The 17,439-nt window shown below is 37.5% G+C and overlaps 1 protein-coding gene across 3 annotated transcripts; it reads left to right on the forward strand.

Annotated features, from left to right (window-relative positions):
• The first annotated feature begins 3,517 nt into the window (after positions 1–3,517).
• LOC131929079 (limbic system-associated membrane protein) lies at positions 3,518–17,126 on the forward strand. Of its 3 annotated transcripts, none has more exons than XM_059285269.1 (7): positions 3,518–3,719; positions 5,388–5,564; positions 6,856–6,984; positions 8,245–8,387; positions 9,561–9,714; positions 10,290–10,505; positions 15,893–17,126. In XM_059285269.1, exons 1-7 carry the CDS (start codon positions 3,605–3,607, stop codon positions 16,021–16,023), a joined length of 1,065 nt encoding a protein of 354 aa, XP_059141252.1. In that variant the 5' UTR covers positions 3,518–3,604; the 3' UTR covers positions 16,024–17,126. The 3 variants fall into 3 exon arrangements, with proteins under 3 accessions (XP_059141252.1, XP_059141253.1, XP_059141254.1); XM_059285270.1 differs by having other exon boundaries at positions 8,245–8,381; XM_059285271.1 differs by having other exon boundaries at positions 5,388–5,540.
• The last annotated feature ends 313 nt before the right edge of the window (positions 17,127–17,439 follow it).

Consider the following 17,439-nt stretch of genomic DNA (forward strand, 5'->3'; position numbering starts at 1 on the left):
TTCCATACAGTTGAACAAAGTATCTAAAGTATTCTAAAGCATATTAATTAGAAAACCAGAGTGAATAAAGTATTTACAATACTGAGATGCTTAGATGGAGAAAAGAGAGCATTGTTCCCGATTAATACACTGAAATGTACTGTATTTATTTGGTAGCGAGGGGGAGGGAGGGGGCGGGGGGTGTGGACCGCACCGGGTGACATCATTTAGGGGGTGACACCAAGGCGAAAAATAGCAAAATATATAGAGAAAAACTTGAGGGGGGGGTTGCAAATCGAAAGTTTGAGGGAGGGGGGGTGCAAATCGAAAATTTGAAAGTTTGTCCCCGAGAAGGGTCGCTACGCCTCTGGGGGGTGACAACATTAAGTGCCGCACCGGGTGACACCCGACCTCGCTACGCCACTGACCCCATTTTTATTGCGCAAACTTTCATGCAAATGTTGGTGTGTTAATATTTTATGTCTTGCAGATTGTACAATAGATGAAATTAAGTAAAGTTTAATGCACGTTAAGATATGTTTTGTTTGTTTTTTTATACCTGGAGTTTCATTTTGACAGCTTTTTGTTGAAAAGTAGAATAATTATTTATTTTTTTACTTTTAGTTAATAGATACACCAATTAGTGTTGCAAGGGGAGGGGGGGTATTTAAAAATAATTTTATTATTAATGAACTAAGATCGATTCCAACCACACACAAAATGTGGGAACAAAACTAAGCTAAAGAGTGTGAATTTACATGACATTGTGATGTGTTTTAACGTCTTAAATCGAAGAATGTGTTTCTGTATCATCTGGTTTCTTCCAACCCAGCAGAAAAGATTCCGAATATACCATACGCTGCCAGAATTAAAATAAATATTTAACCAACGACTTTTATTAATTAATGAATCTCCCCCCCCCCCCCCCCCCTAATCAATATTTGATCGTCTGAGATGGGGCGCTAAACCAACCAATCATGGCGGTATCGATACTAAACCAGCAATAATTCGCCCTGGGCGAGATCACAGACCTCAGATGTCTCGCGACTTGATTGCCCCCCCCTCCCCCTCCCCTCCCTACACCCCATTCTCGACAGTTAGAACCCCCAATCATCCTGGGTAATTACTGTTCAGGTCAACCCCCCCCCACCCCTTACCACACCCCACCCCTACGTAACCGAGTCGTCAAATTAACTTGTAACATGAATTTTTAATGCGCCCGGTACCGCGGACTGCCGGGTGTAATAACTTTAACCGGATTAGGGCGGCCGGTGGGAGCTGGACGCGCGCGGCCCGGGGGAGTCGGGCAGCTTAGTTAACCCACACAGTGCACGTGTGAGCGCTCTAAATAAAGTTAAGCACACAGATATTTGACGTCAAGCGAGGAGCGGCAAGAGCAATCAGTCTTGAAAATACACCATACTATATATCATACATACATACACACACATACACATATAATATATATATATATATATTATTTATTTATATTTATATCTATATATATCTATCTATCTATAAACATGTATATATATATATATATATATATATATATATATATATATATATATATATATATATATATATATATATATAATTATATACATATGTATAGATAGCTATATATATATATAAATATATAATTTTATATATATATATATATATATATATATATATATATATATATATATATATATATATATATATATATATATATACATATAATTATATACATATGTATAGATAGCTATATATATATAAATATATAATTTTATATATATATATATATATATATATATATATATATATATATATATATATATATATATATATATATATGTGTGTGTGTGTGTGTGTATGTTATTGTGTCTGTGCATTTTCACGCCAGTGTGTGCATGTGTGTGTGTGGGCGTGAGTGTAAAAAAGCGCACATTAATCATTTTACATAAGCGGTTGACGTAAGCGTGTATACATCCGAGTATGTGTGCAGTGTTTCTTCCAGACTTTTTTCTCCGGGGGGGGGGGGGGCATTTGACATGTTCGGGGGTGGGGGGCGGTAGACTTTCTTCGGGAGGGGGTGGGGGGCGGACACTGTTATATTTTTCAATATAAATTATATAAATTACATTTGGTCAAGGGGGCGATAGAATTTTTTCGGGGGGGGGGGGGCCCAAGAGATGCCTGGAAGAACATCTGTATGTGTGTTCGTGTAAGTGTCGCGGGTGTGTCAGCACTAGCACACGAGAAGAAAACGTCACCACCTTGTACTTTGTGTATGAGGGTATGCACGCAGTCTGTAAACATCCGAACCCTACGTGTTTACACCATATCAAAAGCTCATCGCATCATTAATCAAGGCAAGGTTACTACCCGCCGACCACGTGACTTCCTGTCCACGCCCGGGCCATTGTCCTCCGTGTGTTGTTCAACCCCATAGAGGACTCAGCTGGAGTTCTGGAGTAAAAAAAAAAAGGAAAAAAAAAAACGTTGTCTCCCTTTATAATCAGCAATATGACAAGTTCACACCTGCTTTCTAGAATGATCGATTTTTTTTTACTTTTTGTTTTTAAATATTTTTTTATACTTGTTAAATTTAAAAACAATCTATTGTTATATTTTCAACAACACTTTGATTGAACTTGACGATTTGATTCAATTTAGTGCAGAAATGTTTGCTATACATTGCCTGTGGGATATTTTGTTGTACAATCTTCACTCCTAACTTGCCTGATGAAATAGGGCTGGTGAGTAGGTCACCAACCAGTTCTACGGCTCAATAAAACCTGCATGAGCCATAGAACTGGTTGGTGACCTACGTACCAGCCCTATTGTCACGCGCGATATTGACAATGTAGTAATATAGACGTTTATTTTGTGACGTAATGCATCTATTGACTTGCATAACCCTGTAGCGTAACAAGGTGGGGTCGGGAAGTGTGTGCCACACCGGGGGGATATTACTAACAAGGTGACACCAATTAACAAAATTTAAAATTTACAGAGAAAACTATGTATTTTCTAGTTGAAGTAAAGTAATAGTAGTGGGAGAGGGATTGACATCGAAAATCAAAAGTGAAAACTGTTCGACAGGGGAGGGATGGCTCCCTAATTTACCGCACCGAATGTCACCCTACCTACTAATGCCACTAAACTTGTCCACTCTACGTTCATATTGTCACGTGTTTTGTTGATCGTGTGGACCAACTGTCCACTATGTGTTAATCTATTATCTTACAACTGTCCACTATATGTTAATCTATTATCTTTCAACTGCCCACTATGTGTTAATCTATTGTCTTACAACTGTCCACTATATGTTAATCTATTATCTTACAACTGTCCACTATATGTTTATTATCTTACAACTGTCCACTATATGTTAATCTATTATCTTACAGCTGTCCACTATATGTCAATCTATTATCTTACAACTGTCCACTATATGTTAATCTATTATCTTTCAACTGCCCACTATGTGTTAATCTATTATCTTACAACTGTCCACTATATGTTAATCTATTATCTTACTTTACAGATCGTGTGGACCGACCAACTCTCTACTATACTCACGTACGAAGATCGACGTATCATCGATGACGAGCGGGTGAGCGTAGAGCGACCGTTCATGAAGGACTGGAACCTGCACATCCGTGACGTCAAGATCAAAGACCAGGGTCTCTACAGCTGCCAGATCAACACACATCCGGTCAAGATTAAAACCGTTTATTTAACGGTGCAAGGTCAGTAGATTGGGTGAAAAGGGATTTGGGGACTTTGTCTATTATTGTCATCGTTGGAGAGGTATTGGGTGTGTTGTCTACGTAAATTTAAAAATACGACTGATAAAGTGCTTTATCCACTTAAATTTAACAAGAGTCAAGTTTTGGTTCATTGCCCAATTAAGTTTAACAATATGACAGATACGGTGCTTTGCCTATTAACAACAGTATAAGAGGGTCGTCCATAAATGACGTCACACTCGTAGGGGGGAAGGGGTCCGTAATTTTGTGACGGTGTGTTATGAGGGGGAGGGGGGGGGGGTTCAGTTGGTGTGACGTCACACTTTTGAAGTAGAAAAAGCAATGTTAGAAAACGATTTTTAGCCGTTATTTTGCATTTTAAAAAACGGTTGTAATCAATTCTAATAGGAATTGATTTAAATACACTATGTTGACAGAGTTTTTGGAAAAATATCGGTTTAAAGAAAAATTTAACTGCAATTTTGAGGGTGTTGTCGGCTGAGGTGTGACGTCATTTTAGGGGGGGGGGGTCTGGCTTTTTGTGACCTTGTGTGACGGAGGGGAGGGGGGGGGGAGGTAAAAATCGTCAAAAAAAGCGTGACGTCATTTATGGATGACCCTTAAGGTGGTGTGAGGGTAGGTGAGCCTACCTAATAGTATGCGGTGAGTGTTTCGGAAAATTCTGTAAAAGTCGCCGTGTATCTCTAATTCTGGTTATTTTGAGGTAAAGTTAAATATTTGAAGTATGTGAAAAATACTATAGTGCATTTTTAACTAACACTAAACTACTTTATGGAGCTCAAATATGGGTTCAAGTCAGTAAAACCTCCTTGAGTCCACCAAGCTCTGCTGAGCTCCTAACTCACGTTAGTGAGTGTAAAGGCGGCTGGACAAAGTGCTGACCACACTATCCCTTCATACGCCGAGGTCATTGAAACAGATGCACTCTAATTCGTCTGCTCCGTGTGTCTTGGGCACAAACAGGAAAAGATGATGATATTCATTTTTAATTTACGTTCATTGTCATTTTTAATGCAAATATTTGATTAATTATCAGTCATCTTTTTAAAAATAATTTTTATTTACTGTTACTAAGAAATAAAAAAGGAGTCAATGTTTGTGTATATTCCGATTTACATTAACTAGCATTATGTCAAAATGTTATCATGCTTGAATAAGGCCATACTATGATTGTGTTTAATTATCTCCCTCCAGCTGTTCCAATACTCACTGCAACTGTTTGATTATGTCCCTTCAACTGAATATCTCCCAGTAACTATTTAATTATCTCTAGGCAACTGTTTAATTATCTCCCTGCAGCTGTTTGATTATCTCCCTGAAACCTTTTGATTATCTCCCTGCATCTGTTTCATTATGTTCCAGCAACTGTTTGATTATGTCCATGCAACTGTTAAATCTCCCTGAACTTATTTGATTATCTCCCTGCACCCTTTTGATTCTCTCCCTTTAACTGTTGTATTATGTTCCAGCAACTACTTGATTAAGTCCCTGCAACTGTTAAATTATCTCCCTGTACATGTTTGATTATCTCCCTGCAACTGCTTGATTATGTTCCAACAACTCTTTAATTATGTCCCTGCAACTGTTAAATTATCTCCCTTTACTTGTCTGATTATCTCCCTCCAATTTTCCGCTGTGTTTCACCAGTTCCGGCCAAAATTTTAAACAACTCATCCACGGACGCCGTGGTGGCCCGTGAGGGGACCACGGTCACGCTGACCTGCAACGTGGACGGCCTGCCCATCCCCAACGTCACGTGGTACCGCATCACGACCACCAGCAAGGGCGAAACGAAAAAGAGTGAGTTCTGCCCTGGCTCAAATAGTAAGGCATTTTCTGGAGTGGGTATTTTGTTTCCCTGCCCGAATGGTGTATGTTGCTTGGTATTTTGCTGTCCTGTTTTTTTGTCATTTATTTGTAAACATACTCTACAAAGTCAACCCATAGTTGTTTTGTTTATTCGTGCCGTGTTTGGTGCTTTTTTTTTGTTAAAAATGACGTATCTAGATGGGGTGGAAGGGGGTGGCGTTCCTAGGTGTCAAATGAATTATGTTTTACGAAAAATTTGATGTAGTTGAAATTATCAGAATATACCAAGATACTTTAACATGGGCCTTGAAATCCTATGCGAAATCAGAGATAATTTAATATTTTTTTTAATATCCTATTTCATATACCGTTCATCACATGTGTCATAATCTGCAAATATTTCTCAAAATAAAATGTTTATAAAGTATACGATCAAACTATAAAATCCTTTTAGCTGCAGTCGGTTAAGAAAATTCTTCTTTGAAAACAGTGTCAAATATGAAGCCACCCTACTAAATTCACGTTATGTACCCATAGACTCCCCACAGGATCTAAGAAATGTTTGTTTACTACCTGCTAGTTGCCACAATTTCTGTTAGTAAAATCCCAGTGCAATAAGGCGAGCCAATATTTTAACTGTAGGGCTTAGACCACAACAAGTTGGCTTTTTTTTAAACGCCACAGCAGGGATGAAATGGGATTTATCCTTAAAACCAATGTGATGTTAATTTGATTATTGCTTGTTTTGAAAATACCCAACAAAGATATTTTTTAATGATCGATTAGTAGACTGGGTTTGAAGTACAGGCGCGGGGCATCAAAATGTCTTTAGCCCTTACAGAAGATTACAGTCGAATTTAGAAGGGAAGAAAATGAATATATATATACGAGCCGGCCCGCGGCATAACATACGCCGCTATTTAGTTGTTTCTAATTTTCAATAATTCATAATTTGTGAATTCGACAGTACCAACGCTGACACTGAAAATATTTCTTTAAAACACTATAAGTAGCTCGTTAAGGACCATAACCCCCCCCCCTTCCTTTTATAATCCCCAAATTCCACGATTTCAGTATATAATTTAGTAAAAGCAGATAAACTATATAATAAACAACTAAATAAAATGTCTTTTGATAATACATTTATAAAAATACTTCCCCGCCTATTGTTGAATTTCATCTTTAGATATTGTTTACTTTATTGAACTGAGTCATTACTGTCTGGACTTTTAAAATTTTAAAACCAAATTAACGCCCCCTGTGATGCCTAAGTGAAGTTCTAGAATAATCCTCATGCATCTTCCAGCTGTCGGGATGAGGGGGGAGGTGCTGATTATCCACAACGTCAGCCGCCATTGTGGGGACACCTACGAGTGCTGGGCCTTCAACGGCGTCCCTCCAGCCATCAGCAAGTACATCAAAGTCAGCGTGGAGTGTAAGTCATCATTTTTTACAAAGTCAGTGTGGAATGTAAGTCATCGTTTTTTTACAAATTCAGCGTGGAATGTAAGTCTTCATTTTTTTCAGTCATCTTAGAATGTAAATCATCATTTTTTTTTTAAAGTCAGCTTGGAATGAAAGACACAAATGTTTTTTTTTTAAATTAAACGCCAAAAGTTTGATAAATCTGGGTTTTTATTTTTTACCCGATTAAAATAAGTCCTCTAGATCTATATCCCGGATGTGATGAAGGACTGAGGATTAAAACGGTGAAAACTCAAAATTTCTTGTGATTTTTGTGCACGATTACAGTACTTTCTCTTCACTCTGTATACGAGAAAGTAAAAAAGTATTTGCTCTTGTGAATTATTTACCCAATGATGGTTTTTGAAAATTATTTAGATAATGTAATAGGATGGTAGTTATAGGGTTAGATAATCGGGTAAGGCGTCCACTCTAGTTGATGATCGAAGATTTTTATCAACGATTTCATATATTCCAGTATGTAGACTATGTTTAGATAAAATTATATAGCCATACTTTTTTAATAATTTTGATACTGTACATATAATTTATGATACAAGAGAAAAATATTATTTAAAGCAAAATACAATTTCCTAATCACGTCACATAAAAACATCATCAGCATGATCATTATAAGTACTCGTATACACACACTTTATCATACGGTCTTATGCTAATCCGTTAGTAATCCTGCACATAAGCTTTATCATACGGCCTCATGCTAATTCATTTGTTATCCAGCACATAAACGTTATCATACAGTCTTATTGCTAATTAATTAGGAATGTTGCACATAAACTTCATCATACACATGTAGGGTAATCCATTTATCCCGCACATAAACTGTATCATAAGATCTTATGCGATTTCGTTAGTAATCCTGCACATAAACTTTATCAGACGATCTTCATATTAAACTTCTGGTATACTTGTAAATAAGCTTGTTTTTACTGTCTTCATCCTACTCAGAGGCGTAGCTAGGGGGAGAGGAAGGGGGGGGGGGGAATGGGGGTAAATATGTACCCGGGCGCCGACCCTAGGTGGCGCCAAAATGGGTTGGAAAAAAAATTATAAGCTCATATTAGCTGCAGTTGTGCATTATAAATATAAAACATATATGGGGGGGGCGCCAAATTGAAAGTTTGTCCCCGGGGCGCCGGCAAGGGTCGCTACGCCTCTGAACCTACTCCGTGAGTATTCCTACACATTCTCGTGATGGTTTTGTCTACAGTTCCACCAGAGATCACGATGCCCAATGTTGCTATCGGCCAAGACCTGGGCAAGGAAACCATTCTAGAGTGCAGCATCACCGCCAACCCGCAACCCGTCGTCACCTGGAAGAAAAATGGCGTCGATATCAAAACAACGGTCAGGGTAAACAGTTTACCAGAAAGCAGACTGAGTTTAAGTTCAAGACAGACAAATGACAGACTAAACGTTTTGGTTTCTGAATAGCTATTTTTTTTTTTTTTTTTTTTTTTTTTTTTTTTTTTTTTTTGAATAGCTATTTGTTGATAACAAAGTTTAGACACACAGTTAATTTAAAATCGAAGAGCCATTTGCTATAACTAGTTAAGAAAATTTTGTCGATTTAAGATTTTAGGGTTTACAGTACAGTAATTACCAAACAATAATTTTAAAATGAATGGTATTATTTTATAACTTTTATCATTGTTACGATTCTTTAAAACATGTATTATTATTACAAAACCAGCATTTGAGCATTTTTAGATTTATCGAGGTTAAAATACAGATGGGCTATGTGATTTTATTATACACCCAGTTGTAGACTCGGTGTTATACGATTTTCCAATACAACTGTCATGTACACAATGCTGTTGAAGAAAATCCTAAAAGAAATGCAGGTTGTCAATGGTCAATCGGCGTCAATGGCCTCAATGCCGCAAAACCTGTACACACGTATATTTTAATTGTGTTGGATGGGGGTCCCTTCCAACACTAAAATTAAGAACGAAGAAGAAGAAGAAAAGTACACAATGATGTATCATAGCCTTATGAAACTTTGCGTACTAATGTTGTGGTTACGATGTTTGTAGACTAAACCTTGCGTTATAAAACTCTGTGTAAAAATGTGTTGTACACAATACTCTAACCATATCGTTATCAAACTTTACTACTCGGCCAGATGAGGCTCGTTAGCTGGGGACAGCCACTCTTCTAGGAGAGACAACTCCAAAATCAAACAACTGCTGCCTTGTAGTTTGTTCTTGGTTGGACAAAGGCTATGGAAGCAGATCCAAAAAGAAAAGCAGGCTGAAATCGGAGTCAATGGCCACAATGGCGCATAAACAGTTGACACACTTTCTTAATTGTGATGGAGAGTGGTCGACTCGGCAAAAAACTCATGGTTGATAAATTCGAAAAAGTCTCGAGCTCAAACCCTCTGGCAGATAAGGCTCGATCACTTCCAACACTAAAAAATTAAGAACGAAGAAGAAGAAGAAGAAACTTTACTAACCAATGTCTTGTGAAAACGCAATATATCCAAGCCCTTATCAAACTTTGCTTTCTAATATCTTGCGACAGGCCGGCAGATACAGGGTCGAGCCCTACCCTGAGACCGAATTCACCATGTCTCTGGGGCTGAAGATCCAGGTCATCGAGCCGGCAGATTTCGGTATATACACGTGTGTGGCGACCAATAAGGTTGGCGCAGACAGCAAGGAAATGCTTCTTTATGGTCAGTTTCTAAACCTGTCGTGTTTTCAATGCCTCTCTCTTTGTTTCTCTCATTACCTGCCACGGTCGTTCTTTCTCAATCTCTCCTTTTTCGCTCCTACCATCTCTTTTAACCGCTCCATTTATCTCTGTATATATTATCTCGATATATGTAGTATCTATAATACTATAATGTCTTCATCTCTCTAATGATATATATATATATATATATATATATATATATATATATATATATATATATATATACAGTGGCGTAGCGAGGTCCCCACGCCCCCCCCTCGCTACTCCTCTGTATGTATATATATATATATATATATATATATATATATATATATATATATATATATATATATATATTTCTTCTCGCTCACATTAAGTATTTATGTACCGCGATTAATTTTCGAGGTAAAACATCAAATTCTTAACTATAATTTTGTTACATTAACTTTTGTTTTAATAACTTGTACCCAAATCTTTGCAATCCTTACTTTATTCCCTGTTTACGTTAACAAAATCAGCATTTCTGCATTTCTCGGTAAATGAGTTTCTGCGATCATTAGTAACGTTTCCTTTCAGATTACACCCTGCGCAGAATGCAAACGAAGGGCCAACAGGCCACTAAAACCACGATCAGCACCACCCTATTGCCCCCCTACCCGGGCACCTACCACCCCAAGGTCAGCCAGAAGGCACCCCACTACGAGGGCTACGAGCAGGAGCAGGAGGACCGTCGGATCACCAAGGTCGTCAAGGACAATCAGCAGTCTGGCACTCACAAGCCGATTGGTTTAGGTAAGTTTGGCAACTCAAAGGCCGATTGGTTTAGGTAAGTCTGGCAACTCAAAGGCCAATTGGTTTAGGTAAGTTTGGGAACTCAAAGGCCGATTGGTTTAGGTAAGTTTGGGAACTCAAAGGTCATTGGTTTAGGTAAGTTGGGGTACTCAAAGGTCATTGGTTTAGGTAAGTTGGGGAACTCAAAGGCCGATTGGTTTAGGTAAGTTTGGGAACTCAAAGGTCATTGGTTTAGGTAAGTTTGGGAACTCAAAGGCCATTGGTTTAGGTAAGTTTGGGAACTCAAAGGTCATTGGTTTAGGTAAGTTGGGGAACTCAAAGGCCGATTGGTTTAGGTAAGTTTGGGAACTCAAAGGCCGATTGGTTTAGGTAAGTTGGGGAACTCAAAGGCCGATTGGTTTAGTTAAGTTTGGGAACTCAAAGGTCATTGGTTTAGGTAAGTTTGGGAACTCAAAGGTCATTGGTTTAGGTAAGTTGGGGAACTCAAAGGCCGATTGGTTTAGGTAAGTTTGGGAACTCAAAGGTCATTGTTTTAGGTAAGTTTGGGAACTCAAAGGCCATTGGTTTAGGTAAGTTTGGGAACTCAAAGGTCATTGGTTTAGGTAAGTTGGGGAACTCAAAGGCCGATTGGTTTAGGTAAGTTTGGGAACTCAAAGGCCGATTGGTTTAGGTAAGTTTGGGAACTCAAAGGCCGATTGGTTTAGTTAAGTTTGGGAACTCAAAGGCAGATTGGTTTAGGTAAGTTTGGGAACTCAAAGGCCGATAGAATTAGGTTAGTTTGGGACAAACGATTGGTAAGTTAGGCACTGCAGGTGCTTAAAAGTCCAGTAGTATGGTTAACCATAGTCCATTTGTTTAGGAAAGTGTTTGTAATGTAGGGTGTTTAAATGTGTGATCACGAGCGTATGATGGTAAAATACGTGCAGACCAAATTTGCATGGAATTGTTACGATGTTAGAAAATGTGTAGATCAGTAACACATTTATATGCGACTGGTATGGTGTGAGGAAATGCGAAAATCACTAGCAAGATTGTTGGCTATTAGTACGGCGTTTGTTTATAAGCAGACCAGTACCACGTTTACAGGCTATTGTTACGCTTTTGGTATATGTGCAAATAAAACATCAGGTTTTCTCGGATGTGATTTTGAAATTTTTAACTTTTTATTGAGCTTTAACTTTTGAAAATCTTGTAATCAATACGTATTAGCTGTTACTACACGTGTGTTATGCATTAAATGGAAGAAATTGACACAACGTTTGAGGGGTCGGCGTGGTCGTGTCGGTAAAGCTCATGGTTGCTAAACCGAAAAGTCTCGAGTTCGAACCCTCGGGCAGATGAGGCTCGTTAGCTGGGGACAGCCACTCTTCTAGGAGAGACAACTCTAAAATTAAAACAACTGCTGCCTTGTAGTTTGTTCTTGGTTGGACAAAGGCTATGGAAGCAAATCCAAAAAGAAAAGCATTCTGTAATCGGAGTCAATGGCCCCGATGGCGCTTAATTGTGTTGGAGGCGTGGTCGAGTCGGCAAAAAGTTCATGGTTGATACATTCGAACAGTCTCGAGTTCAAACCCACTGGCAGATAAATCTCGATCCCCTTCAACACTAATAATTAAGAACGAAGAAGAAGAAGAAGACACAACGTTAATAACAAAAGGCTTGTAAAACTTACTACCCCAAAAAAGATTTTGCCATCCGGAATTTCTCGTATTTGTAAGTCAATTTTTTTTCTTAAGAAGGCAATGATTACAATTTGGGTAAGTTAAATACATACATACAACAGAAAAATGGATTATGTTTCTGATGCCTGTATAGTCACTTATAAAATAACATTCTTGTGGTGTAGTTCATGTTTAGGGTAGCGTTCTTACCTCAAAACCCGAATATATTTGCTGTTTATAAGCATGGGATATCAGGATAAACCTATTTATACCCTACATTTAACGCACATTTTGTATAGAATTATCAGACATCATACTAGGAAGAACAGAAAAATACACGGTTATCAACTCTAAAAAATAACGAGAAACGGACACTCAAGGTACGGGTCTCCTATGAGCACTATGGCGCCTACATTCGTTTTAAAGAGATCCCTACACGAGAAGCTCGGTTGACCTCTACGTTCAATAAATTAACCAAACCAGTGGACGCGCCTGTAGTCCCTACAGTAACTGGTGGATACATAGAGCTCACTGCCACGCCCTTAACACCCGGTGGTCGATGAATGATGTTATACCTCACCATTACGGCGGGTGTTTAGAAACGTAGAACTTTTGGTTAAAGATGAAAATTTCGAATTGTTTTAACATTTAATATTGTTTTTTTAAATAGATAAGACCCTTGTATTGGTTGCACAAGCAGCAGGGAGATAACTCTGTACTAAGTGCCAAAAAAGGCTAAAAATGAAATAAAATTCAAAACAAAGAAAACAAACCAGAAAAATAGTAATGTTAAAAATATTAAAAAGTTACACAAAATGTATTTGCCAGTACGAAAACCGTGTAATACTTAAAATGTATTTTACTAATCTTTTTTTTCCACTACTCAAAATAAAACAAAACCCGTAGCTCTATAACATAGCTAATTTGTAGGACCTGGATGCCTTAATTAAATAGTTGCTCCGTTCCAGGTAGTGACATAACGTTAATTTATTTAAATATTAACATTATATATATATATATATATATTTTAAATATATATATAAAAAAAATTAAATATTAACATAATGTGTTTATAAAGATCATTTTATAAAAATATGTAACTTACCAAAATAATAAAAATCACTATTCGTTTAAAGCAGGGGTCTCCAAACTACGGCCCGCGGGCCGGATGCGGCCCGCGAGGTCCTCTCATCCGGCCCGCCGAGATCTTTTTGTCCACGGAAAAAAAAACGTTTGTTGGAGTTGGCTGAGGAACTTGCCCAGAAAAATCACGACATGCCTGGAAGAAACTGGCCCCCGAACTGAAATTTGATAGTTAATGCGGCCCTCGGACTGAAAAGTTTGGAGACCCCTGGTTTAAAGTTTAAGAGGATTATTCTTGAAATAATAAAGCGGAAGGTATCTCCCATTAACTTTCTAGTATTTCGAATCTAAGATTAAGGTCTGGGGTGGCACATCTGGTGGAATCTGGCTTGCGATAAAACCGATCGGTTTTTAAAACACATTTTAAGGGGAAAAGTTCTTAGGATATAATATTGTACATGATAATACGATATGAAATTACATTCTGGAGGCTTTTGAGAAATGGATAATAGAGTAAAGTGGCTTACTTCTTTCATTTACCGGATATTGTTAAAGAAAAAGAGTATCATCCAATGCAGAGGCGTAGCGAAGGGGGGGCGGGGGGTGCGGACCGCACCGGGTGACACCATTTAGGGGGGTGACACCAAGGCAAAAAATAGCAAAATATATAGAGAAAAACTCGAGGGGGGGGTGCAAATCGAAAGTTTGAGGGGGGGTGCAAATCGAAAACTCGAGGGGGGGGTGCAAATTGAAAGTTTGAGGGGGGTGCAAATCGAAAGTTTGAGGGGAGGTGCAAATCGAAAATTATTTGTCCCCGTGAAGGGTCGCTACGCCTTTGGGGGGGGGGGGGTGACACCATTAAGTGCCGCACCGGGTGACACCCGACCTCGCTACGCCACTGATCCAATGCTAATCGTTCCAATGTCGTCCACCAACTGTTGGGTATTCAGTTTATCGTGTTTATACCCATACACACAAACATTCATACCAAAGTGCAAAACTAGGGTAATTTGCAGTTGCGGCTAAGTTTTTTTAAGGCTGTTTTAGTCGCGTCTATGTTTTAGTTAAGGCGAAGTTTTAGTTAAGGCTAAGTTTTTGTTAAGGAAAAGTTTTTGTTAAGGCGAAGTTTTAGTTAAGGCGAAGTTTTAGTTCAGACTAAATAATTAATAAGTTTGGCAACGGCCACTTTAAGAAACTAGGCATGCTGCCCAGCTTCGCTTAGGCTTTCGAAAACATTGAGAATTTGAATGCTTAATTAATTCGCCCATATAAGGCGCCGGTCAGTTGAGGTCAGTTTTGACCCCCTCATCGTAGACTTTTCGGCCAACCGGCCCTCGTGTTCTGTCGCCCCAAGGCAAGATCCAGCCAAATTTGAAGCGCCTGCGGCGCCGGGAAGTGCCCTATCGGGCACCCGACAACTTAGCTTTATAGATCATCTAGATCTAGATCTAGAATCTCTAGATCTATATGATCTAGAATCTCTAGATCTAGATGATCTAAAATATCTAGATCTAGATCAATATCTAGATCTAGAATCTCTAGATCTAGAATCCAAATAGTTGAAATAATTTTTTTAAGTTTAGGCCGAGAAAATCGTATTGTATACATTTCATAGCGTACATAGCTCTAAATCTTATTTGAATGAAATAGTTCATTTCTTTTTATTCTGAACTCGGAAGATGACGTCATCAGTTTCGTGCTCTTTTTTTTAGTGTAAACAATAAGCGACGTCATTGTTAAATGCGTTCTTGTCTCAAGTTTATATACACTTTTCCGGTTGCATAAATAATACTGTTTCTTTACATTGGAATACGCCTTTATTTTTTATTTTTCTTCTTTAAATAATTTTGTGGTTATACATTTAAAACATCTAACATATTTTTTTCAACAAAAGTCCGTATAAAGGTATCCATATATCGCTGCCGATTCTGACGTGATGTCCGGCGAAAATATTTTGCGGACAGAGAGAAGTGCGCACATGGGGAATTATATATTAGGATATACAATTTCTAGTTTTTAACATCTGAAACACACGAACAGACTATACACATTATAAAGAAATTATCTGGCGTTTTAAACAAAAGGAATTTTTTAGTTGCATTGTTTACATTATACAGGAGTCACGGAATACTTTAACTAAAAAGAGTTTGATTATTTACGTAGTATAGAAGTTATTAATTTTTTATACATTGTATACAAGTTACTAATTTTTATACATAGTATAGAAGTTACCAAATTATTTATACACCGTATAGAAGTTACCAAATGCTTAAAATATAAAAAGTATACGTTAGATTGTTTAAATGATATAGAAGTTACCACATGCTTTGAATATAAAAATTATTCGTTCGTTTGTTTAAATTATATAGAAGTTACCAAATATTGTATACACCATATAGAAGTTACTAAATGTTTAAAATATAAAAAATTTCGTTATATTGTTTAAATTATATAGAAGTTAACAATTGTTTTATACATGATATGGAATTTACCACATGCTTTAAATATATAAAATAAATATTTGTTAGATTGTTTACAATATATTGAAGTTACAGAATACGTTGACTAATGTGGATGTGTTCGTTAGATTACACACATTGTAATGATAGAGGTTAACTAAAACCATTGTGTTTGATCTTTTAGGTGTGCCCTCGACAGAAAACAAGGGAACTGCCCTGATTGGCTGGCTGAGCACGTGTCTTCTCTGTGTTCTCGTCAACCTCTCGTTGGTCCGTGATGTCCTCTTCTTGAATGGCCGGGATTACACATTGTGATAGCGAGCTTTGTTTGTGAATGTGTCAAAACCACATGTAAACCACATCAACGTAGGAAATTACTCGGCTTCGTATTTTGGTTTAGGTTATCACGTGTATTTTAGGTAGAGTGGACAGCGAGTTAAGCGCATAAAGTTTGGATAATGTTCATAACTCACAACACGCCATAACCCCTGGGTTATTTTTGCAATTTACCACACGTCATTATCTGGGGTATGTTCGCAGTTTACCACACGTCATTATCTGTGTTATGTTCGGAGACTTACGAATTGTACAAAGACCTTTGAGTCTAGTTCCAGGTACCAATACATTGGCATGTGTTGTCTAGGAATACTGGCATTTCGCAGAAGAGAAGTCTTGGAAAACTTGACTGAATTCACAGAAAAAACAAAGTATTACATGGTATCCTGTCAAGCTCGTATTTTGCTATTTTTCAACTCTATTTTTTAAAACAACAGCACATAAGACGATTGAACAACGTGGATGTGATTTCAATACATTAATGGCTTTCAAGCACAATATAACAATAGGAGGTGTGTTGTTGTTCTAACTATAACGACGTCAACACACTCTCATTATTGTTTTACCTATGATGTCGTCAAGAGAATCAATTAATGAATGTGTTACATACAATTGCGTCAAAAGAAATCTTTTATGAATATTCCACTAAGGATGACATACACAGTTGCAACCGCTGATCGTTTTAACCGTGATGATGACATAAAATACGTAACATCAACCTGAAGAGAAATGTCTATCCTGTTCTAAACTAACTCAGCTCACTCATTATGTGATTCTTCAATGTGTTAATCCGTGTGCTCAAGGCCATACACATAATCAACAGGATGTGGACATCAATCCCTGTGTTTCTATGTGTTACACTCTAGACAATGAGTGTGTGTACAGATAAAGGCATATGTGTTTTTGGATTATACACTATTTTAATCTTGCGATCCTTGACTAACATGTGCATAGCATGTGTGATTATATATTTTGCTGTGTATGTAACGTTTTCATATTTAAAATATAATGTATATGCAAACATATTCACTATGTAAACATATATATATATGTATATATATATATATATATATATATATATATATATATATATATATATATATATATATATATATATATATATATATATATATATATATATATATATATATATATACAGGTATACCTACATAAGCTGTTTTGTATTTTGTGTTACTTCCACCGCCCTATACCCACCACTTACTTCACGACAAAATAACTGCTTTACTATAAACGGTTGGGCCTCGTCAACCTTAATGGCTTGGTTCGTAGCGATGACGTCATAAGCTCATGAAACCTCATTATCTCATCAAATTAACATCTCACTGTGTACCTGTTACCCCATTTCCTGTCGGCAGTGCTGTACAATCCTCCCTC

This window comes from Physella acuta, unplaced genomic scaffold, assembly GCF_028476545.2.
Source record: "Physella acuta isolate Inbredline_101_S28 unplaced genomic scaffold, ASM2847654v3 ptg001591l, whole genome shotgun sequence".
In the NCBI taxonomy this organism is placed as follows: Eukaryota; Metazoa; Mollusca; class Gastropoda; family Physidae; genus Physella; species Physella acuta.

Coding starts and splice junctions, on each gene's coding strand:
- LOC131929079 (XM_059285269.1), top strand. CDS start 3,605: ATGAAGGACTGGAACCTGCACATCCGTGACGTCAAGATCAAAGACCAG. Junction 6,985..8,244: donor CATCAAAGTCAGCGTGGAGT/GTAAGTCATCAT, acceptor TTTTGTCTACAG/TTCCACCAGAGATCACGATG. Junction 8,388..9,560: donor ATATCAAAACAACGGTCAGG/GTAAACAGTTTA, acceptor ATCTTGCGACAG/GCCGGCAGATACAGGGTCGA.